This window comes from Osmerus eperlanus, chromosome 28, assembly GCF_963692335.1.
Source record: "Osmerus eperlanus chromosome 28, fOsmEpe2.1, whole genome shotgun sequence".
Taxonomy (NCBI): Eukaryota; Metazoa; Chordata; class Actinopteri; order Osmeriformes; family Osmeridae; genus Osmerus; species Osmerus eperlanus.
The window spans coordinates 576,667-599,606 of NC_085045.1; the positions used below are offsets into that span (position 1 = coordinate 576,667).

Sequence of the window (22,940 nt, forward strand, 5' to 3'; positions counted from 1 at the left end):
GTGTCTGGTAGCTGAGTCTGGTGTTGACAGTGGATGTGTCTGTTGTTGACTGGTGGGTGTGTCTGGTGTTGACTGGTGGGTGTGTCTGGTGTTGACTGGTGGGTGGTCTGGTGACTGGTGGATGTGTCTGGTGTTGACAGAGTGGTGTGTCTGGTGTTGACTGGTGGGTGTGTCTGGTGTTGACTGGTGGGTGTGTCTGGTGTTGACTGGTGGATGTGTCTGGTGTTGACTGGTGGATGTCTTGGTGTTGACTGCTGTCCTGTGCTCTTTGTCCAGATGGCTGCTAAAATGGGGGCGGAGCCTATGTCCCACATGAACAGTTCTCCGCCGGGCGTCGACCCCTCCCTCTACGCCTACACAGGTCAGACACTCATACACACCTCTCCACACACACACACACACCTCTCCACACACCCACCCCCAGTAGTGTTGATCTTAACTCATCAGGACTGTTACAGGAGCCCACTCCAGTTTATCTCCATACTGCCTGTTGGTAACCACGGAGACCCCTCTGTCCCCACCCACCACCCCTACAGAGATAATACACTCATTACCTGGGAAGGTCACTCAATTGCTGGCTATTACCCCAGACTGACGTCCAATCACACGCCATTATCACAGCCCGTCACCCAATTGTAGAGTGCGGCTGGCCGTTAGTCCCGGTCACAGCCAGCATGGGGATTCTGTGGATGCGTGTGTGGTCACCCGCTGTTCCTCCAATATAGCACAATATTGATCAATCTGTGTGGCGGTCAGTCTTCCTTGGAGGGGGGAGACAGGAGAAGGAGGAGGGGGGAAGGATGGGGGGAGGAGGGAGGGAGGAGAGAGTACAGGGTGTGGGAGGAGGGAGGGAGAGAGAGAACAGGGTGTGGGAGGAGGGAGGGAGAGAGAGAACAGGGTGTGGGAGGAGGGAGGGAGAGAGAGAACAGGGTGTGGGAGGTGGGAGGGAGGAGAGCGAGGGGAGGATGGGGGAGGAGGGAGGGAGGAGAGCGAGGGGAGGATGGGGGAGGAGGGAGGGAGGCTTTTTTTGAGTTCTCAGTGTTGGTTATGTCTTTGTTTTGGTTTCATGAAGACAAGTTTGACTTTCTAACCTCCCCTCTCCCTTATTCTCCCTCTCCTCCCTCCGCCCCTCCCCTCTCCCTTATTCTCCCTCTCTCCCTCCTCCCCTCTCCCTTATTCTCCCTCTCCCTCCTCCCTCTCCTTATTCTCCCTCTCTCCTCCTCCCCTCTCCCTTATTCTCCTCTCTCCCCTCCTCCCCTCCCCTTTCCCCTTAATTCTCCCTGTCTCCCCTCCCATCTCCCCTCCCCTCTCCCTTATTCTCCCTCTCCCCTCCCCTCCCTTATTCTCCCTCTCCCCTCCCTCCCTTATTCTCCCTCTCTCCTCCCCTCCCCCTCTCCCTTATTCTCCCTCTCTCCCCTCCTCCCCTCAACTCTCCCTTATTCTCCCTCTCCTCCCCTCCCCTCTCCCTTATTCTCCTCTCTCCCCTCCTCCCCTCCCCTCTCCCTTATTCTCCCTCTCCCCTCCCCTCCCTTATTCTCCCTCTCTCTCCCCTCCACCTTATTCTCCCTCTCTCCTCCCCTCCCCTCTCCCTATTCTCCCTCTCTCCCCCCTCCCCTCAACTCTCCCTTATTCTCCCTCTCCCCTCCTCCCCTCCCCTCCCCCTTATTTCCCTCTCTCCCCTCCTCCCCTCCCCTCTCCCTTATTCCCCTCCTCCCCTCCCCTCTCCCATCCTACCATTTCTACTGTATTCTTCCTGCTGTATCTCTCTGTCCGTCATCCCCCCTCCTTCCTCTCATGTCTCTGCAGGTAACCAGCTAGCAGCCATGGGACACCAGAGGTAAGAACTGACTGAGTGACTGGCTGGCTGGTTGAAGCATGATATTCGTGTGCCAGGAGAAAGATATTGATTCAGCTATTTGGTGTAATACCACCCTGCCCCTGTCGATCACTCACACACACACACACACGCACAGCACAGCAGGGGACCTGTGAGCTAGTCAGGCCTAGATAACGATCTGCCCTCTGCATCCTTGTCTTGTTTTGCAAATAGAGGTGTGTGTGTGTGTGTGTGTGTGCGCGCGCACGATCGTAAACATATTTATCAGCTCTCGTCCTTGGGGCTGAGACTGTAGATGTTTCTAATGGAATCCTCTTGAATGGATACAGCATGTACTCAACCAAACACACACACACATGTGTGCACACACAAACACACGTGCACACACACACATGCACACACACGAGTACACACAGTGACTAAATGGTGTGTCTTTGTCTTTCCTCAGGGTGATAACAGAAGACTACAAAGTGCCTGATAGAATGGTTGGATTCAGTAAGTCTGCTGAGGACCCTCAGTCTGTTAGGTCTCACTAACCCAGCTGATGGAGACGTCTCTCCTCTCCTCTCTCTCCCTTCCCCCTCCCCCTCGCCTCTTTAATCTCCTCTAAACTCTCACTCTCCCCCTCCTCTCTAGTCATTGGTCGAGGAGGAGAGCAGATCACCAGAATCCAGCCTGGAGTCAGGGTGTAAGATACAGATAGCCTCCGGTAAGAAAACTGTGTGTGTGTGGTATCTAGCTACCTGCATTGCTTGAGACACTGAAGGTCTAATGCTGTGTGTGTGTGTGTGTTCGTGTTCCTAGAGAGTGGAGGTATGATGGAGAGAGACCCTGCTCACTGACAGGAACTCCAGAGAGCATTGAGTAAGTCCTCTTCACACACACACACACACACACACACACACACACACTTCACAACACTGGACTTCTGTTTAAAAAAGTGTGTTCACTCCTCCCCTCCCCCCCTCCTCTTTCCCTCCCCCCCTCCCCTCCCCCCGTCTTCCTCCTCCTCCTCCCCCCCCCCAGGCAGGCTAAGAGGATGCTCAGGTCAGATCGTGGAGCGCTGTCGGAGCGGCCCTGGTTTCCATGGCGACGGCGAGGGGGGCAGTTCGGTCCAGGAGATGCTGATTCTGCCAGTAAAGTGGGTCTGGTCATCGGCCGGGGGGGCGACACCATCAAACAGCTGCAGGTGAGGGGGGGGGGGGGGGGGGGCGGGGGAGGTGATGGTGGTGATGATGTTGATAATGTTGATGGTGGTGATGATGAAGGTGATGATGATAATGTTGATGGTGGTGATGATGATGATGGTGGTGGTGTGTGATTCAGGAGCGAGCGGGGGTGAAGATGATGATGATCCAGGATGGACCGATGCCCACAGGAGCAGACAAGCCCCTCAGGATCTCAGGTGATCCTTACAAGGTCCAGGTGAGCCCCGCCCACACAGCCCACACAGCCAATCACATCACTTTATCACCTCACACAGGTTTGTATGTTCGGAAGTCTTCATTCACCTCCCCCCCCTTCAGCAAGCTCGGGAGCTGGTTCTGGAGATCATCAGGGAGAAGGACCAGGGAGACTTCAGGTCTGGGAGGAACGACTTCAACCCTAGGCTGGGGGGCAGCACCCTGGACGTAAGCACCCAGGGGGGAGGAGGGGGCAGGGAGGGGAGGAACGCATCACATGACCTAGCAACTGACCTGTGTGTGTGTGCCCAGGTGGCAGTGCCCAGGTTTGCAGTGGGCATCGTGATCGGCAGGAGTGGAGACATGATCAAGAAGATCCAGAACGATGCCGGGGTCAGGATCCAGTTCAAACCAGGTGTGTGTGTGTCTGCTGGAGGTGTGTGTGTCTGCTGGAGGTGTGTGTGTGTGTGCGCACATGTGAATATGAGAGGAAGGGAGTTTGGTAAATAGTTAAAGGTTTGTGTGTAGCATGTTAGGGTGTAGCATGTTAGGGTGTAGCATGTTAGGGTGTAGCATGTTAGGGGTGTAGCATGTTTGGGTGTAGCATGTTTGGGTGTAGCATGTTAGGGGTGTAGCATGTTTGGGTGTAGCATGTTAGGGTGTAGCATGTTAGTGGTGTAGCATGTTTGGGTGTAGCATGTTAGGGTGTAGCATGTTTGGGTGTAGCATGTTTGGGTGTAGCATGTTTGGGTGTAGCATGTTTGGGTGTAGCATGTTTGGGTGTAGCATGTTAGGGGTGTAGCATGTTAGGGTGTAGCATGTTTGGGTGTAGCATGTTTGGGTGTAGCATGTTAGGGTGTAGCATGTTAGGGTGTAGCATGTTAGGGTGTAGCATGTTAGGGGTGTAGCATGTTAGGGTGTAGCATGTTAGGGTGTAGCATGTTAGGGTGTAGCATGTTAGGGGTGTAGCATGTTAGGGTGTAGCACGTTAGGGTGTAGCACGTTAGGGTGTAGCATGTTAGGGTGTAGCATGTTAGGGTGTTGCATGTTAAACCTGTTGATGCCTGTAACCTTGTTGTTGTTGTTGCCAGACGACGGGATCAGCCCTGAACGTGTTGCCATGGTGATGGGTCAGTCTGACCGCTGCCAGCACGCTGTACACCTCATCAACGAGCTGATCCAGACCGCTCAGGTACACACCACACACACCACACACACCACACACACACACACCACACACAAACACACACACACACCACACACAAACACACACACACACCACACACACACACACACACCACACACACACCACACACACACACACCACACACACACACGCACACACACCACACGCACACACACCACACGCACACACCGCACACACACACCGCACACACACACCACACACAACACACACACACACCACACACAACACACACAACACACACCACACAAACACACACACACACACACCACACACACACACCACACACACACACCACACACACACCACACACACACACACCACACACACAAATCCAGACTCTTCCTGATCCTGTGCCGTGTCTGCAGGACAGAGATGGGTTTGGGGGCGTGGCCGGGGCGAGGGGGCGTGGCCGGGTCAGAGGGGACTGGAACCTGGGTTCACCTGGAGGACTACAGGAAGTGACATACACCATACCTGCTGACAAGTGTGGCCTGGTGATTGGCAAAGGTAGGGGCTAACACATAGACACACACGTACATACACGTAAGCACACACTCACAAACACACACGCACTTGTGAGATTACAGGAATAATGGGTGTGAGGTTAGGGTCGTACAACCTTCATTACTGTTAAATATACTATTACAAACACACACACACACACACTGCTGCATGGATGAACACAACCATACATGCCTCTTTCAGAGGTCAGCCTTGAGAAGCCAAGCGAGCCTTTTATCATGTTGATCTCTCCTCCTCTCTCCCTCTGCCTTTCTCTGCCTCCATCCCTCTCTCTCTTTTCCTTTCTCTCCCTCTTCGTTCGTCTCTCCCTCTCCTCGGTCCATTAGCTGTCTGTCAAGGTAAAAGACTGAAAGTCTCTAATGTGTCACAAGTACCTGGGCGGCCGAGCAATGCTCTCCTCTCCCCTTATTTCTTTCTTACCTTACCCTGCACTTTCTCCTTAATTGTTTCTCCCTCTCTCTCTCCCTCCCCGCCTCTCTCTCTCTCAAGCACAGGCCTGTTCTCCTCCCTTATGTCCTACCTCCTACGCTCTGCCTCCTGTCTGGGCCTGCTCCCCCCCGCCTCCCCCCCTGCCTCTCCCCCTATCCAGAGAGCTGGGAGGGGAGGGTTGACAGGATGAATGAGCTTATTAGCCATTCATACTCACTCTATTGGCCCCTATTTAAAAGTCATTGACCATTCACTGGTTGACTGGTGTTGGGAGGAGGGGGGAGGTAATGAAAAGGCAAAGCTGCACAAATGTCAAGTGTGAGAGAGCATGTGTGTGTGTGTGTGAGAGAGCATGTGTGTGTGAGAGAGCATGTGTGTGTGTGTGTGAGAGAGCATGTGTGTGTGTGTGTGAGAGAGCATGTGTGTGTGTGTGTGAGAGAGCATGTGTGTGTGTGTGTGAGAGAGCATGTGTGTGTGTGTGTGAGAGAGAGCATGTGTGTGTGTGTGTGAGAGAGCATGTGTGTGTGTGTGTGAGAGAGCATGTGTGTGTGTGTGTGAGAGAGCATGTGTGTGTGTGTGTGAGAGAGCATGTGTGTGTGTGTGTGAGAGAGCATGTGTGTGTGTGTGTGAGAGAGCATGTGTGTGTGTGTGTGAGAGAGCATGTGTGTGTGTGTGTGAGAGAGCATGTGTGTGTGTGTGTGAGAGAGCATGTGTGTGTGTGTGTGAGAGAGCATGTGTGTGTGTGTGTGAGAGAGCATGTGTGTGTGTGTGTGAGAGAGCATGTGTGTGTGTGTGTGAGAGAGCATGTGTGTGTGTGTGTGAGAGAGCATGTGTGTGTGTGTGTGAGAGAGCATGTGTGTGTGTGTGTGAGAGAGCATGTGTGTGTGTGTGAGAGAGCATGTGTGTGTGTGTGTGAGAGAGCATGTGTGTGTGTGTGTGAGAGAGCATGTGTGTGTGTGTGTGAGAGAGCATGTGTGTGTGTGTGTGAGAGAGCATGTGTGTGTGTGTGTGAGAGAGCATGTGTGTGTGTGTGTGAGAGAGCATGTGTGTGTGAGAGAGCATGTGTGTGTGTGTGTAGCAGGTCCATATGTCTGACAGGCTGGGAGCAGGAGGATGAACTGGTGGTGCTGTCAAGCCTCTCTATTGGCCGATGGTGATTAATGTCTTAGCCATACAGGAGCCACGCCCCCCCCCCTCTGTTACCCCCCAGTCTCTAAATACCCCCCAGACACAAACCATCCTCTGCTCCACCCCAATCAAATGCCCCCACCCCCCCCTTGCCACATACACAAACACACAAACACACACTTTGCTAAACATGTATGACTCCCTGCATTGAATATGACTGTACACGTACAACTGTGTGTGTGTGTGTGTGTGTGTGTGGAGACAGGGAGGGAGCCCTGTGTGCTGCTCTGGTGTCTCCAGCCTGCCTGTCTCTGCTGCCCTCCTCATGGGTTCATCAAGCAGGGTTCATCTGGAGCACAATGGCTTCATGCTCCTAGGAGTCTATTGGGGCTGGCACAGGGCCGAGGGGAGGGTCAGAGGCGAGGGGAGGGGGAAGGTTAGGAGGCCTTTTCAGCGTGGTGTCAAGTAGGGTCAATAGAGTGTCTGCTTGTAGGGAAGAAGGTGCTAACGGATGTCTGAATGTGGGTGTCCCTCGCCCATGGAGGGAGAGGGGGAGGAGACCCTCAGTCTCAAAAGCAGCCTGGCTGTACTCAATATCTCTTCACTTGCTGTGTTTGTGTGTGTGTGTCAGGGGGGGACACCATCAAGAGCATCAACCAGCAGTCTGGGGCCCACGTGGAGCTACAGAGGAACCCTCCGCCCAGCACAGACCCCAGCGTCAGGGTGTTCACGCTGCGCGGCACCGCCCCTCAGATGGACCTGGCACGCCAGCTCATAGACGACAAGATAGGGGTACACACACACACCATGGACACTCCATGGACAAGATAGGGGTACACACACACACCATGGACACTCCATGGACACTCCATGGACACTCCATGGACACTCCATGCATTGTGATGTTGAAGACGGCCATGTTCTAACTCTGTGTCTCCAGGGTTCAGGCATCATGAGCAACGGAGGGTTTGGATTCAGCCCCTTCACCCAGCCTGCAGCCACACACCAGAGGTACACCTCCCCCTGCTGTGTGTGTGCGTGTGTGTGTGTATGCGTGCAGTACTGATGTGTGTGTGTGTGTGTGTGTTGTGTTGCAGCGGTGGTGCCCAGGCATTCATGACGGGCGGATGGGGAACCACCTACCAAACCTGGCAGGCAGCTGGCCAGCCTGACCCCAGTACGTACACACACACTGACCCCAGTACGTACACACACACATACACACACACTGACCCCAGTACGTACACACACACACTAAAAAATATATTCTTCTTATTGTGTGCTGTACCGTTGTATGTGTCTCTTATTGTGTGCTGTACCGTTGTATGTGTCTCCAGGTCACAATGGTTCCCAGGCTGGGCAGATGGACTACTCCAAAGCATGGGAGCAGTATTATAAGAAACTAGGTGTGATGTCTCCAGCCCTCTACCTCTACCTCTCTCTGTCTCTACCTCTCTCTATCTTTACCTTAATATCTCTTTACCTCTCTGTCTCTCTACCTCTCTCTTTCTGTTTTCTTCTCTCTCTTTATTCTCTTATTGGGTGTATTTTTCTTACACGTGTGTGTGTGTTCTCGTGCGTGTGTGTGTGTAGGTCAGTCGTCCCAGCAGAGCCCTGTCCCAGAGTATGGAGCGGCTGTAGCAGAGTACTACAGACAGCAGGGGGCGTACCTCTGGCCCTCCGCCCCCACCAGCCAGGTAACACACACACACACACACCAGCCAGGTAACACACACACACACCAGCCAGGTAACACACACACACACCAGCCAGGTAACACACACACACACACACCAGCCAGGTAACACACACACACACCAGCCAGGTAACACACACACACACCAGCCAGGTAACACACACACACACCAGCCAGGTAACACACACACACACACACCAGCCAGGTAACACACACACACACCAGCCAGGTAACACACACACACCAGCCAGGTAACACACACAGACCAGCCAGGTAACACACACACACACACACCAGCCAGGTAACACACACACACACCAGCCAGGTAACACACACACACACACCAGCCAGGTAACACAAACACACCAGCCAGGTAACACAAACACACCAGCCAGGTAACACACACACACACCAGCCAGGTAACACACACACACACCAGCCAGGTAACACACACACCAGCCAGGTAACACACACACCAGCCAGGTAACACACACACCAGCCAGGTAACACAAACACACACACACCAGCCAGGTAACACACACCAGCCAGGTAACACACACACACACACCAGCCAGGTAACACAAACACATACACACCAGCCAGGTAACACAAACACACACACACCAGCCAGGTAACACAAACACACACACACCAGCCAGGTAACACACACACACACCAGCCAGGTAACACACACACACACCAGCCAGGTAACACACACACACACCAGCCAGGTAACACACACACACACACCAGCCAGGTAACACACACACACACCAGCCAGGTAACACACACACACACCAGCCAGGTAACACACACACACACACCAGCCAGGTAACACACACACACCAGCCAGGTAACACACACCAGCCAGGTAACACACACACTGTGTTCTGAAGTGTGTGTGTGTGTGTTCTCAGGACCACTAGACACCATCTCCACAGAGAAGAGTTTGGAGCGATTGAGGACAAGGAAGACAACCGTTAACAGTACTATTGAGGTTTAGAAGATATTTTCAACGGCTTTGCGCATTAATTTTCTTTTTTGTAACACACTCGCTTTAGAATGACTAAAAAAAAAATAATATTAATTGAAGAAAAAAAATCAGACGTTTTCACTTTCCCTTTATTTTTTATTTCCAATGTATTTTTTTTATTTTTATGTTTTATTACGTAAAATGGATATTTCACCTGGTAATTGTTTTGGGGAGGTTAGTCTCTGGTCTTGAAAACACAACCTTTTTGGTTTTGTTTTCCATCAAACTTGAACATGTATCAGTGTGGCTTTGAACAAAATGCAGTATAATCTTTTTATTTCATTCTTTTTGTGTCCTTATTTTGTGTGTTTCTTTTGGCTAAATAAAGGTGTGGCTTCACAGGGCTTAGCAGTCTGAAGGCTCCTGAATAAGGGCAGGGCGTCACAGAGGTTCGGTTTGATTTAGTGTTTTTTACGTCGAACATTTTAATGTTGTGAGATTGACATGTAATGTACAACTGTCTGGAGAATTTTTTTTTTGTACTAAATTACTGGTATGGTTTCTAATTCCTTATTTATCCCATTTTGATTGCTCAGTCTTTGTTGTGTGTTCAGGGAGGTTGCAATATCTTTATTTCAGTGTGGAGATGAATATAGATTTCCTTCCTCCTACATTTATAAATCTTGCGTTTTTATTATTTCGTGTGATAGATAAAGTGCTTCTCAAAATGATCTGTTATTGAACGTTTATGATGAGTTTGATTGAATATTGTTATGGTATTTCTCCTCATGCTATATTTAAGTCTATTTGTCGAAATAAGAAATGTTCATGTGAATCTGGCATCAGTCATTCTATCCCTCCCCCCTCCCTCCCTCTCTCTCTCCCTCCCTCCCCCTCTCTCCTGTGTGTGACTCGCTGCTCAGACATATGGGTTAAAGTGTTTGTGAATTTGATGCTGCGTCTTCACCAAGTGCAAATCTAACCAGCACGTGCTCTTCCTCCAGACTGCTAAGCCCCTCCTCCTCCTTACCTGTCACCCTACCTGTTCTGAGGGTTTTGTATTTCAGATGTTGACTAGTGACTCCCCCCTTCTCCTCCCCCCCCCATCTGACGTTCTCAGTGCGGGCGGGGCCTAAGATTTATCTTGTTACTCACAGTGGACTTTTATTTTGTAGGAGTGAGGCTTGGGGACGGTATAACTGTGCTCTCAGTTCTTCTTTTTCTAGAACCTGTTTCCTATATGCACAAATTATGAAATAAACCATGTATTTAAAAGACACAGGGAAGGGGGGGTGAAGGATGATGTTTTGTTGACAAAAACGGGGTGTTGGGGAGGTGGGCGGGGGGCAGTCGATGAGATGGTGGGCTTTTGTGAAAACGCATTCCTGTTTTTGAGTCGTCTGCTGCCTTCTGATTGGCCGGCACAAGCCCATAGACTGGGAGGGGGGAGGGGGGGGGGGTCTGCACCCTAACAACCATATCTCTTCTGGGCTGCATCCTAACAACCATATCTTCTGTGTAAAGTTTTCTATGCCATGTACACAAATAGAGGCAATATATATTCTCACTAGTTAATTTCTACGCTTACTTTGAACTGTTTTGACTCAAAAATAATAATAATTAGCCACAACTCGTGGCGAACAATATAGAATCTTTATTTTTGTACTGTTAAACAAACAGAGGAGACTAACCGCGCCAGGCTGAAGTAGGAATGACTTCTCGTCTCCCAGTTGTGTTGCTGTGTACCTTGCTTCAAATAAATCTAGACTCTAAAGGATGTGAGCTTCTGTTTACCTGGGTCCGTATCTGTCTGTCTGGATAGTTTCCTACTAGAAATGATGAAAAACGTTTTCTCCCCCCCCAGAGGTTAGAGTTATGGAGAGGGGGGAGTGGAGGAGGAGGGGGGAGTGGAGGAGGAGGGGGGAGTGGAGGAGGAGGAGGGGGGAGTGGAGGAGGAGGGGGGAGTGGTGGAGGAGGGGGGAGTGGAGGAGGAGGGGGGAGTGGTGGAGGAGGGGGGAGTGGAGGAGGAGGAGGGGGGAGTGGAGGAGGAGGGGGGAGTGGTGGGGAGGAGGGGGGAGTGGAGGAGGAGGGGGTAGTGGTGGAGGAGGGGAGAGTGGAGGAGGAGGGAGGAGTGGAGGAGGAGGAGGGGGGAGTGGAGGAGGAGGGGGGAGTGGAGGAGGAGGGGGGAGTGGTGGAGGAGGGGGGAGTGGTGGAGGAGCGGGGAGTGGAGGAGGAGTGGAGGAGGAGGAGGGGGGAGTGGTGGAGGAGGAGGGGGGAGTGGAGGAGGAGGGGGGAGCGGAGGAGGAGGGGGGAGCGGGTGGAGGAGGGGGAGTGGAGGAGGAGGGGGGAGTGGTGGAGGAGGGGGGAGTGGAGGAGGAGGGGGGAGTGGAGGAGGAGGGGGGAGTGGTGGAGGAGGGGGGAGTGGAGGAGGAGGGGGTAGTGGTGGAGGAGGGGGGAGTGGAGGAGGAGGGGAGAGTGGAGGAGGAGGGAGGAGTGGAGGAGGAGGAGGGGGGAGTGGAGGAGGAGGGGGGAGTGGTGGAGGAGGGGGGAGTGGAGAGGAGGGGGAGGGTGGAGGAGGGGGGAGTGGAGGAGGAGGGGGGAGTGGTGGAGGAGGGGGGAGTGGTGGAGGAGCGGGGAGTGGAGGAGGAGGAGGGGGGAGTGGTGGAGGAGGAGGGGGGAGTGTGGAGGAGGGGGTAGTGGAGGAGGAGGGGGGAGTGGTGGAGGAGGGGGAGTGGAGGAGGAGGAGGGGGGAGTGGAGGAGGAGGGGGGAGTGGAGGAGGAGGGGGGAGTGGTGGAGGAGGGGGAGTGGAGGAGGAGGGAGAGTGGAGGAGGAGGGAGGAGTGGAGGAGGAGGAGGGGGGAGTGGAGGAGGAGGGGGAGTGGTGGAGGAGGGGGAGTGGAGAGGAGGGGGGAGTGGTGGAGGAGGGGGAGTGGTGGAGGAGGAGGGAGGAGTGGGAGGAGGTGGAGGGGGGGGAGGGGGAGTGGTGGAGGAGGAGGGGAGTGGTGGGGAGTGGAGGAGGAGGGGGAGTGGAGGGGAGGGGGGAGTGGAGGGAGGAGGGAGGAGGGGGGAGTGGTGGAGGAGGGGGGAGTGGTGGTGGGAGGGGGAGTGGGAGGAGGAGTGGAGGAGGAGGAGGGGGGAGTGGTGGAGGAGGAGGGGGGAGTGGTGGAGGAGGGGGGGAGTGGTGGAGGAGGAGGGGGAGTGGTTGAAGTGTGAGAGTGATAGAAACATTTAAGAATAAAAATTTGTCCAAGATTCACCGTTTGTTTGAGAGTAACCCGAGTCTACAGTAATACATTACATTTAGCAGACGCTCTTATCCAGAGCGACTTACAGTAAGTACAGGGACATTCCCCCCGAGCTACAGTAATACATTACATTTAGCAGACGCTCTTATCCAGAGCGACTTACAGTAAGTACAGGGACATTCCCCCCGAGGCAAGTAGGGTGAAGTGCCTTGCCCAACAACACAACGTCATTTGGCACAGCCGGGAATCGAACTGGCAACCTTCTGATTACTAGCCCAACTCCCTAACCGCTCAGCCACCTGACTCCCTAATATAATTCAACAAATAATATAATCAATTTAATGTTTTGGTGGAAGTCCTACTGAAACGTCAGGGTGTAGTGAACTCAGAACAACTCACAACTAAATTAAAGAAAAACAAAGTTCCACAGCCCTTGAACTTCCTCATAAAATACCACAGATGAAATAAAAAGTATTTCTGAGCCATTTTCCAATTCGAGGTCTTGGTAATGTGTGACTTCCAAGAGAAAGGGGATTGCAAATGTTGACACTTTCTTAGTGTGTTGAAACGTTTCAAAGCTTACGTTTTACCCAAATCTATTTCTCCCAAGGATATGTGTCGAGTTTAATTTCAATGTCAAGTCACTGGTAGTCCACATTAACACATTTTCACGCCAGATTTTTCCCAGTTTAATGTGTGTTTCACCACCCAATCAAACGCACATAACGTCACACCTATCACTATATACTAAACAGATAATCCCATGTCTATTTGCGGGTAGGTAATTCTCCTGAGTGAAAGACCAGGATATAGACAGCCACTCAAGATGAACAATACTTCACCTTGACACGGTTGTCACCCTCGCTACAGGTCCCCGGCAACCACTGCCACGGCAGCACCGTGTCCCCAGGCGGTGATGAGGCGTGATTGACGTCAGACTTCTAGAGCCTTCCGGTGATCACATGTAAGAGGGTAAACGGCTGTTAAGGAGACAGGAAGCCAGGGGGGGGGGGGGCGCGGCGGGGGGGGAATCTGGTCAGCAGGTTTTTATTGGCCGGGTCTCTGCTCACTAATGTGTGTGACACGGAGTGTGTGTACGTGTCTCTAATAGACCCAGGGAGTGTGTGTGTGTCTAATAGACCCAGGGAGTGTGTGTGTGTCTAATAGACCCAGGGAGTGTGTGTGTGTGTCTAATAGACTCAGGGAGAGAGAGAGAGTGTGTGTGTGTGTCTAATAGACCCAGGGAGAGAGAGAGTGTGTGTCTAATAGACCCAGGGAGAGAGAGTGTGTGTGTCTAATAGACCCAGGGAGAGAGAGTGTGTGTGTCTAATAGACCCAGGGAGAGAGAGAGAAAGAGTGTGTGTGTCTAATAGACCCAGGGAGCGAGAGAGAGTGTGTGTGTGTCTCTAACAGACTTGTGTTCTGTGCCAGTCTGCCAGAAGAGCATTTGGCTTCCATAACAGATGAGTGAGCACACTGTCGTGACCCTACTGACTGGGACATGAGTGAGTGATTAACTGAGGGTGTGTGGGGAGCGACAAGGCCTGTCTGTGTGTGTGTTGCTTCATTTTAACAGGGAGGCTGATTGAGACTTTTTAAAGTGAGTCTGGAATTGGTAGAGCCTCCAAAACACAGGTCAATGTTACACAAGGTACTGAGGCAAGAGGAAAAAACAATGGATGATTACATTGTATTATTACTCAAACCAATCCATTTCAATATAAAATAAATGTGTGACCGTCTCTCTCTGGTAGATATTGAAATACTTAAGGGATTGTGTGTGAAAAAGCATGTGTGTGTTTCAGAAAAATATTTATTTTTTGTGTGATTTATTTTTGTGTGTGTGTGTGTGATTGAGCAGGAGAGTTTGTGTGTGTGTAACGTGATCTGTGAGCAGAGCAGTAAGTAAGGCACAGCCTGGAGGGTTGCTGCTAACCGCTGATTAAACATTTAAGCTCTTGCTGGAACACAACCAAACTACCAGGAGACACAAGCTGTAATGCATGTATCAACTACTGCTCTGTATCTACCTCTCTCTCTCTCTGTCTGTCTCTCTCTCTCTACCTCTCTCTCTACCTCTCTCCCTGTCTCTCTCTGTCTGTCTCTCTCTCTCTACCTCTCTCTCTACCTCTCTCCCTATCTGTCTCTCTCTCTCTGTCTGTCTCTGTCTCTCTACCTCTCCCTCTACCTCTCTCTGTCTCTCTCTCTGTCTGTCTCTACTTCTCTCTACCTCTTTCTGTCTCTCTGTCTGTCTCTACCTCTCTCTTTGTCTCTCTCTCTGTCTCTCTACCTCTCTGTCTCTGTCTCTCTCTCTGTCTCTCTCTCTGTCTGTCTCCCTCTTCCCTTGACCACTCTGCTCCTCCTCTCCTCCTTCCTCTCCTTATTCTGTTCCCCTCCTTCTCACCCTATCTCCTCCCCCCAGCCTCTCTCCTGTTCTGCTGGGCAGGATGTCAAATGGATCTAAATCCCAGGTTATTGGGAACCGCTGCACCCCCTCCTCCCACACCTTCCACCCCCCCTCCTAGACCCCTGCCCCCTCCCAGAGAGAACAGCAGACACTGGGCTCCGGCCATAGAGCCCCCCTCTCCCCAGACCCCCACTAACTCTCTGCAGCTGTTTTCAAATCTTGACACTTGTTTTCAGATCACCCCTCTGATCCTCTGCATCCCCTGTCGGGGGTGAAAGGGTTAAGTCTGTCTCCGCTTCGCAGCAGTGGCGCTGTCCATATTTATTACTGTTCAAGTAAATATGTATTATGTAAATATATATTTACATACATATTCAAATATACCTGTGTATTTTAGCACCCTAATCATACTGCCACGTGTTTTTTTCTCTCTATCTTCTTCCTTTCCTTATCCTCTTTTTCATCTCTCTATCCTCCCAGGACCTCCGTCTCTCTGGCTCCCTGAGACAGAAGTAACCGGGACTGAGCTCTTCAATGTGAGTGATAATTGGAGCCCAATTTACAAACCATATCAGTTAGTGCAAGGCCATTAACCCTTCTGGAGAGGTTTCAATTAAGCTGTTTTAGCTCCCCGCGCGCGGGCCACAGGAGCACCTCCACAGTGCAACTACAGGTATATTTTAGAACCTGCTTTTTTCGGGCCAGCAACGGTGACATCGGTTGCTCTCTTGTAACTGCTGGAAGCACGCATAATGTCACACGTCTTAGAGTAGGTTCGTTACATTCACGTGCCCCATTTAAACGGTGGCTATTTTAGTTTTAGCCCACGGACTTAGTCTTATGACCTGGTGATTTGATTAATGTTATTTAGCCTACTTTTAATTGTATTAGCCTAAAGAAGGAAGTTGTGATTATATCATTGCTTCTACCTCAATTATTTCAGTAATAAGAAAAAAAAAATGTTTGACATTATTATTTTCTTGAAATGTTTACGGAGACCGTTCACCGTAGACCGTTAGACCCGTTCTGTAGAGGCACGTTTACGCGCGCTCGGTAATTTAGAAATATCTTAAAAATAACCACATTGTCAATTAATATCAAAAGTTTGTTCATCAAAAGTTGCATCGATAAAGGTATACAACAAGCCGTCGAAGCATATGATCTGCTGGGAACGTTTTTGCCCGGCGCACTTGATCAGTCGAGCCTACCTGGCAAAATTATAATAATAAAACTGTTGTTTATGAGACAACTTTATATCCATTGCTTAATCAAGAGTACCCTAATAATTTACATCAACCTCGCTATAGGCCTATGTTTATACAAGCATATGTCTGTTGATTTATGTTTATGTAAATTAATTAGCGGCCCTACACGGAGCGATGAAAACCCTGTATAGCCTAATTTGGCCATGTGAATTTATTCGATGTAGACGTCGATTTAATTGCCATGTTTAGCGGCGGCAGGTCTGAATTCAGACAGAAGTTTAATGAGCATTTGATATGATAAAGCCCCCAGCGTTCAGCCCCGAGCAGCCGTCTCCTTTCACCGGGACGCGGGACAGGACAAGGCGCCCTCTTCTCGGATTATCAGGGGATAGAAGAAGGAGCGAGGAGGGGGTGTAAGGGGTGCACATGTCCTTGCCTGTCTGCGCGCCCCATGAATTGGTGCTTAGCGTCATATTGTATGCATTCGGAACATGAATATGCATAAATGGTTGACGATATTAAGTAGATCTTTGGAACAATATTCGTCCGCCATTTGGGCACATTCCCATAACTACTTCTGACAGGGTCTGTCCCCTAACGGCTCTGTTTGCATAGCGCCCACCCCTCTCCTCGTGCTCCGCTCCTCAGTCCTTTTCATGTGTTGTCTTCAGCTGGTCTAAGTGGGGCAGACCTGAAGGAACCTCAATTTCGGTCTCTTAGTCTTTCACCGAGAAATAATCAGCCGCGTGCCAAAAGTGTCTCTCTTGTTTTTACGCGTGCCAGTCACCTGCCGCCTCCCGGCCCTTGCCTTTCTCTCCGCGCGGCTAAAAGAGCCCGCTATTCTCTTCAACATTTCTTTTGACTTTCAACAGTCTGTTTCCCCAAAGAGATTCGGATTGGGTACATATTGAGTTCCCTTTGTCTCTCAAGGGCCGTTCTAAGCTAATTAAATTTTATCCTACCAAATAAAGCACATCTTTCCCGTCTATTAAATTTGACCGTGGCTTTCCAGCCAAACTCCTCCATGTTACCCTTGGAAAAGAAAATAATCCACTGTTCATTGAGTCAAATCAATTGAAAAACATTTGCAAATCTCTATTCTTTCTTCATTTTTATTCCTTTCTACGCTCACAAAAGCCACGGGGACAGATTGCTGCTTTGTGCTACGGAACCCCTCAGGAGACTAAAGGAAAGAGATGAATGCTAAATAAATTACGCATGGACGGTGGCTCAATTAATCTTAGCAGTGTTGTCGTTTACCTTTTTTTAAATACAACATAGACGTTTACCAGGCCTGTAGGAGATTTTTCAAAATAATAAAAAAAACCTTATTACAAATCTTAAAATAGGGCTTTATCTAACTGTTTGTGTTTTTAATATACAAACTAGGCGAATTTTGTTTACAGGTAAACATTTTTCGAGTATTGTCGATTACGATCCATATTGGATTTTTATTTAATAGGTACTAGTGCCCACGATGTGTTTACGTCGGATTGATGCCGCTGGTCCCACGGGCAACGTTTCCCTTCTGAGGTTTACCTGCACTTGCCCCGGATCAGGTGGATGGTAGTGGAATGTCCGGACAGATATATGATATTGTAATTTAAACACAAAAATGTACGGGAACTGATCACAGGATACAGTATAAAATATCTGATATTTCTTTATTTTGAGAAGCTGATTGAGGCTACACCTCCGTGTGATAATAATGTATTTAACTACAAGTCGCTGTGGGAATTACATTGAAATAAATAAAAAACATTGGCCTATAATCAAAATATTTTCTTTTATTGAACTAATGTTTTGGCGGAAATCAGCCTAATATCCTACATTTTAGAATTTCACAGGAATAACAACCAGGTTATATAGAGGCCTTCTTTTCGTTTTAATTCGTTTTGATTAGGCTAATTAATTTAATGCAGCAGCAGTATAAAAAATAAAAACATTTTATTTTCTGATATTAATTTAGATGAATCACCCATCATTGTTACATTGTTTGTTCGTGTGAACTGCAAGTGTATTTGAGTGCAATAAACGTTTAATACATTTAAATTAATCTTAATGTGTGGAAATCCTATTGATGGAGAGGGGAAAAAAATCTGGAGAAAAAAGGTTTTGGAGGAGGGGGGGGCTCCCCTAAAAAGCAGCTGTTGAGGAGTAATCTGTTTTCCTCCTCTGTCACTCACCTCAAAGCCTCAGTCACCGCGTGGCAGGCAGTCGGCTCACCTCGCGCGCCTCTCGCGCATTTCCATCTCATTTCATGTCCCCCTCTCTCGCCAGACCGCAACCTTGTCCAGACCCCGCTACCAGCCCCTTGTAGTTATCCAAATAAAAGATGAGTACCATGGATGTCAAATTGCTCTCAAAACACCGTGGAAGATTGATTTGAGGCACTTTCCTTTCAGCAGACGTTGTTTAGTGGCGAGCTGAATGGGAGAGCCGCGAGCCGGGTTGGAATAAAGATGTTCTCTCTGCGTGAGGATCGGGAAACCGGCCCGCGAGTCCTGAAAGAGAGAAAATATGTTGACTGCCGACAGAGAGAGAGAGTAAATTAAACCAAATTAAACTAAAACAATTCATAAAACCCATTAAAACAAATGGATCCATAAACAGAAATACAGTGTTGGGGATTGTAAAATGTGCAATCCTATCTGAAATCCAAACATCGAATATCTTTTCTTGTTTCTTTTTCCAGCCTCCATTGAAGCCTAAATCAAATCCTTTTTTATTTTGCGGAACAACCGTAACCTATTCGGTGATATGGTTGCATGTTCTCGTGTGAACATTTAATGTTCTTAAAATATAGTAAGGAATTCTTCGAATTGTATCTTGTTCTTGAATGGATAAAGATCTAAAGCTGATCTAATTCTCTGAAAATGTGAGCCCAATTAATGTATAGATTTTTATATAATAACTTGAGGTGCGGATGTCAAATCGAAGTGGATAAGGGTGTGTTTAAACTATAGCCTAAACTATATTCTACTTGCTCGATGTGCTTCGCTGATGTCAGTTGATTAACTTGTAGTCTTTTCGTGTCATGTTTGTGTGCAGGTTTGGTTCTCCGCGTGGCATGCAACGTTTCACTGCGCGCATGCAACAATGCCAGCGCGAGACATTGTTCCTATATCCCTACCCGTGGCTGTGGATCACTTGTTATTGTAAAGGTTGCAAGGTGGGTCTCGCGAATTCTGACACTGTCGTTAACAGACCCTTTACCCTCCCCCCCTCAATACACTCACAACCCACGCACCCCTCTCTCCCTCCCCGTCTTTCTGTCTCTCACACACACACCAAGGTTAGGCCTAAGAAAATACACACGCACACACCGGGTCTCTCGAGGAGGGGCCACTCAGTTGAGAGCGTGGCTTCTGCTATGGAACAAGCTGTAGAACAGAAGGGGAGGGTCATTATCAGATCATTAGGAAGGCCGCACCAGCACCCTATAAAAGCACCGAGAATCGGAACAGGCTCAATATTTTATTTTTACATCCAGCAAAGAGGACGTAAAATATCTAGATTTGTTTTTTTCTTATCTCAGTGTAAAATTTACTTAATTATATTTTGGTGGTAACAGGTGGACGTTTTAAACTAGGGAAGAACAATCTGAATTTTTACGCACAACTTACAGACTCGGTAACCATGGGTTCCGTGCTTCCTGCCGAGACGCTCGTGCTGAAATCTGGATTTAAACAGAGTTTATCTCTGGCTGAAATCATCACTTCAGATATCCTCCACAGCTTCCTGTACGGCCGCTGGCGAAACGTGCTTGGGGAGCACCTGTTTGAGGACAAGACCAGCATTAGTCCCAAAACCGCCTTTACCGCAGAGGTCCTCGCGCAGTCCTTCTCGGGCGGTAAGATAAAAAAAAAAAAAACTTCCTGACATAGTGGTCCCAGACTGTTTTATGTCTTTACATACATGTAGCCTAATATATATTTAAAAAATAAGAAGTTTAAAAAAAGTTGCTTTTGTGGATTGGGAACAAAAGCCAACGACCAGGTTTAGCCTAAACTTTCCCAAACATTTGGAAAGAAAGCTAGACCTATGACAAAATCAGTCCCAATTTTGCGTAAAATGTTGATTTTCTACGGTGAGATTCCATGTATTTCTCACCATGTACCGCGTTAACCTCCTCGAACCCGGGGCCCGGGTAGCTTTTTAGAGGCTCCTTCAGCGTGTAACTGGTTGTGACTTAAAGAGGGGTATTAAATTCATGAGCTTATCGCTGTGCTTGACCTGAGAAAGTTTCCCAAACACTGCAGGGCGCACAAAAGAAAAGAAAACCTCTTTTCTTGAAAAGCTTTGCGGGGTTTAGACTCCATTCATCCATTTCAGATTCTGAACAGCTTCTCTCCTTGGTTCTGGCAGCTATTGCGCGACAGTAGCCGTTTTCAGTTTCGGGCGCCTTTATAGACCGGGTGTTCCTCCGTTAATAAACCGTGAAGGCTAATTCTATTGCTATTCACACCATGTCAGACGCCTAATCGTCTTTCCATTTTTTTGTCAGAAATTCCCGGACCCTTTCAACAGATTCTCGTTTCATTCACTCTTGTTGTATTGCTACAAAGTTCTTAAAAGGGATAATGAATTTGGAATGAACCTTCTCTCCCCATTTGCCTTTAACGAGCGCTGAGAGCCAGCACGTCAGCAGCGGAACAAACCGCTCTATTCAGCACGAGAACCGGGAGTTTAAACCTCTGCTCTCTCGTGAAGCCCACATCACATTCCATCGACTTTTCACTTGAAGACTCAGATATCAACGGGCAAAAAGCGAACACGTATAGCCTTTGTATGTCCTCAGCCTAAAACACAAAACACTGCGCAACATTGAACGATGTACAATATTTTTTTTATAGTTTTCAACACATTTTAATCTACAGAACAGTGTTACATTTGTTCATGAAGTTGCAGTTTAGTCGTGTTTTACCATGCTAACTGGACTCCCCTCCTCTCCTCCCTTCCTCTCCTCTCCTCCCCATCTCCCCTCCTCTACTCCCCTCTCCTCCTCTCCAGAGGTGCAGAAGTTGTCCAGCCTGGTTCTCCCCAGCGAGGTGATCATCGCCCAGAGCTCCGTCCCCGGTGAGGGCCTGGGCATCTTCTCTAAGACGTGGATCAAGGCGGGAACAGAGATGGGGCCCTTCACAGGTCGTGTCATCTCCCCCGAGCACGTTGACCTCTTCAAGAACAACAACCTCATGTGGGAGGTAAACAAAAAAACTAACAGTCTTCCAGATGTAGACATTTGTGTGTGGGTCTGCATGCCCGGCTAACGACAGGTTTTTGTCAGGATACACCTGTTTCCTTGCATGGTCCCAGAGCCGCAACCTCTGACCTCTAACCTCTCTCCTAACCTCTCTCCTGACCCCTGGTGTCCTGCAGGTGTTCAACGAGGATGGCTCGGTGCGCTACTTCATCGACGCCAGCCAAGAGGACCAGCGAAGCTGGATGACGTACATCAAGTGCGCTCGCAACGAGCAGGAGCAGAACCTGGAGGTGATGCAGCTGGGAGGCAGCATCTTCTACAAGGCTGTGGAGGTGAGGACCACGTCCCACATCACTCACTCTGGGCCTCCAGTTCTGGGGCTGAGATTAAGGAGATAACCCTCTGAACATGTGTCCCCCTGCAGACTATCCCACCAGACCAGGAACTGCTGGTGTGGTATGGGAACTCCCACAACACCTTCCTGGGGATCCCTGGAGTCCCGGGCACTGAGGAGGACCAGAGCAAGAAAATTAAGACAGGTGAGGGTCTGACACACACACACACACACTCTCACACACACACACACACACACACACACACACACACACACACACACACACACACACACACACACACACACACACACAGAGCCCTCCTCCACTCACCCTCCCTCCCTTCCCAGATGAATTCCACCTCTGCGATGGCTCCTCCTCCACCTCCTCTTCCTCCTCCTCCTCCTCCTCGTCCCTGGCGACGGCCAGCCGCATGCGCTGTGTGATCTGCCACCGCGGCTTCAACTCCCGCAGCAACCTGCGCTCGCACATGCGCATCCACACGCTGGACAAGCCCTTCGTCTGCCGCTTCTGCAACCGCCGCTTCAGCCAGTCGTCCACGCTGCGTAACCACGTGCGGCTGCACACCGGGGAGCGCCCGTACAAGTGTCACGTCTGCCAGAGTGCCTACTCCCAGCTGGCGGGGCTGAGGGCGCACCAGAAGAGCGCCCGGCATCGACCCACGGGGGGGGCGGGGGTCGGGGTGGGAGTCGGGGGGGTCGGGGGGGCGCTGCAGGCTCGCTCCCCGCCCCCCCCTCCCCTCAGCCAGGTGCCCCACCCGCACCCTGCCTCGCTGGTGCATCACATCTCCACCATGGTGCTTTAGAGGGAGGAGGGGGGCTGGGGGCTGGGGGGTGGGAGAAGAGGAGTAGGAGGGTGTATACATCTGAAGCAGACAGAGAGATAGAAAGATGACAGATACACATGTGCTCACACACACACACGCTCACACACGCTCACACACATGCGCTCACACACACACACCCTCACACACACGCTCACACTCATGCGCTCACACACACACACACCCTCACACACACCCTCACACACCCTCACACACACACACCCTCACACACACACTGCCCTCTGCCTGTGAGGCGGCAGGGGGAGATGAGGAGATCCCGCCTGACTCACACAACATCACGTCTATTTGACGCCTTTTCTCCAAAGCAATGTACAGTGGGGATTTGAACCTGCGACTTCAACCAGTAGGCCCCAACAAACACCAAACACTACTGCTGGCTGCTTGGTTCACACTGGTAGGAAAGATGACAGGTATATCACACCACAAAACACACCACCACACCACCACACCACCACAACACACCACACAACACACCACCACACCACCAC

At 50.1% G+C, this 22,940-nt stretch overlaps 1 protein-coding gene and 1 pseudogene across 1 annotated transcript; both read left to right on the plus strand.

Moving 5' to 3' along the window:
- Nucleotides 1-129: 129 nt before the first annotated feature.
- On the plus strand, nt 130-10,481 carry LOC134015053 (far upstream element-binding protein 3-like; annotated as a pseudogene).
- An 8,954-nt stretch (nt 10,482-19,435) lies between these two features.
- On the plus strand, nt 19,436-22,413 carry prdm12b (PR domain containing 12b). Its single transcript, XM_062454585.1, has 5 exons — nt 19,436-19,905; nt 21,066-21,256; nt 21,432-21,587; nt 21,680-21,794; nt 21,938-22,413. Exons 1-5 carry the CDS (start codon nt 19,692-19,694, stop codon nt 22,411-22,413), a joined length of 1,152 nt encoding a protein of 383 aa, XP_062310569.1. The 5' UTR covers nt 19,436-19,691.
- Nucleotides 22,414-22,940: the final 527 nt, after the last annotated feature.

Coding starts and splice junctions, on each gene's coding strand:
- prdm12b (XM_062454585.1), top strand. CDS start 19,692: ATGGGTTCCGTGCTTCCTGCCGAGACGCTCGTGCTGAAATCTGGATTT. Junction 19,906..21,065: donor CGCGCAGTCCTTCTCGGGCG/GTAAGATAAAAA, acceptor CCTCCTCTCCAG/AGGTGCAGAAGTTGTCCAGC. Junction 21,257..21,431: donor ACAACAACCTCATGTGGGAG/GTAAACAAAAAA, acceptor GGTGTCCTGCAG/GTGTTCAACGAGGATGGCTC.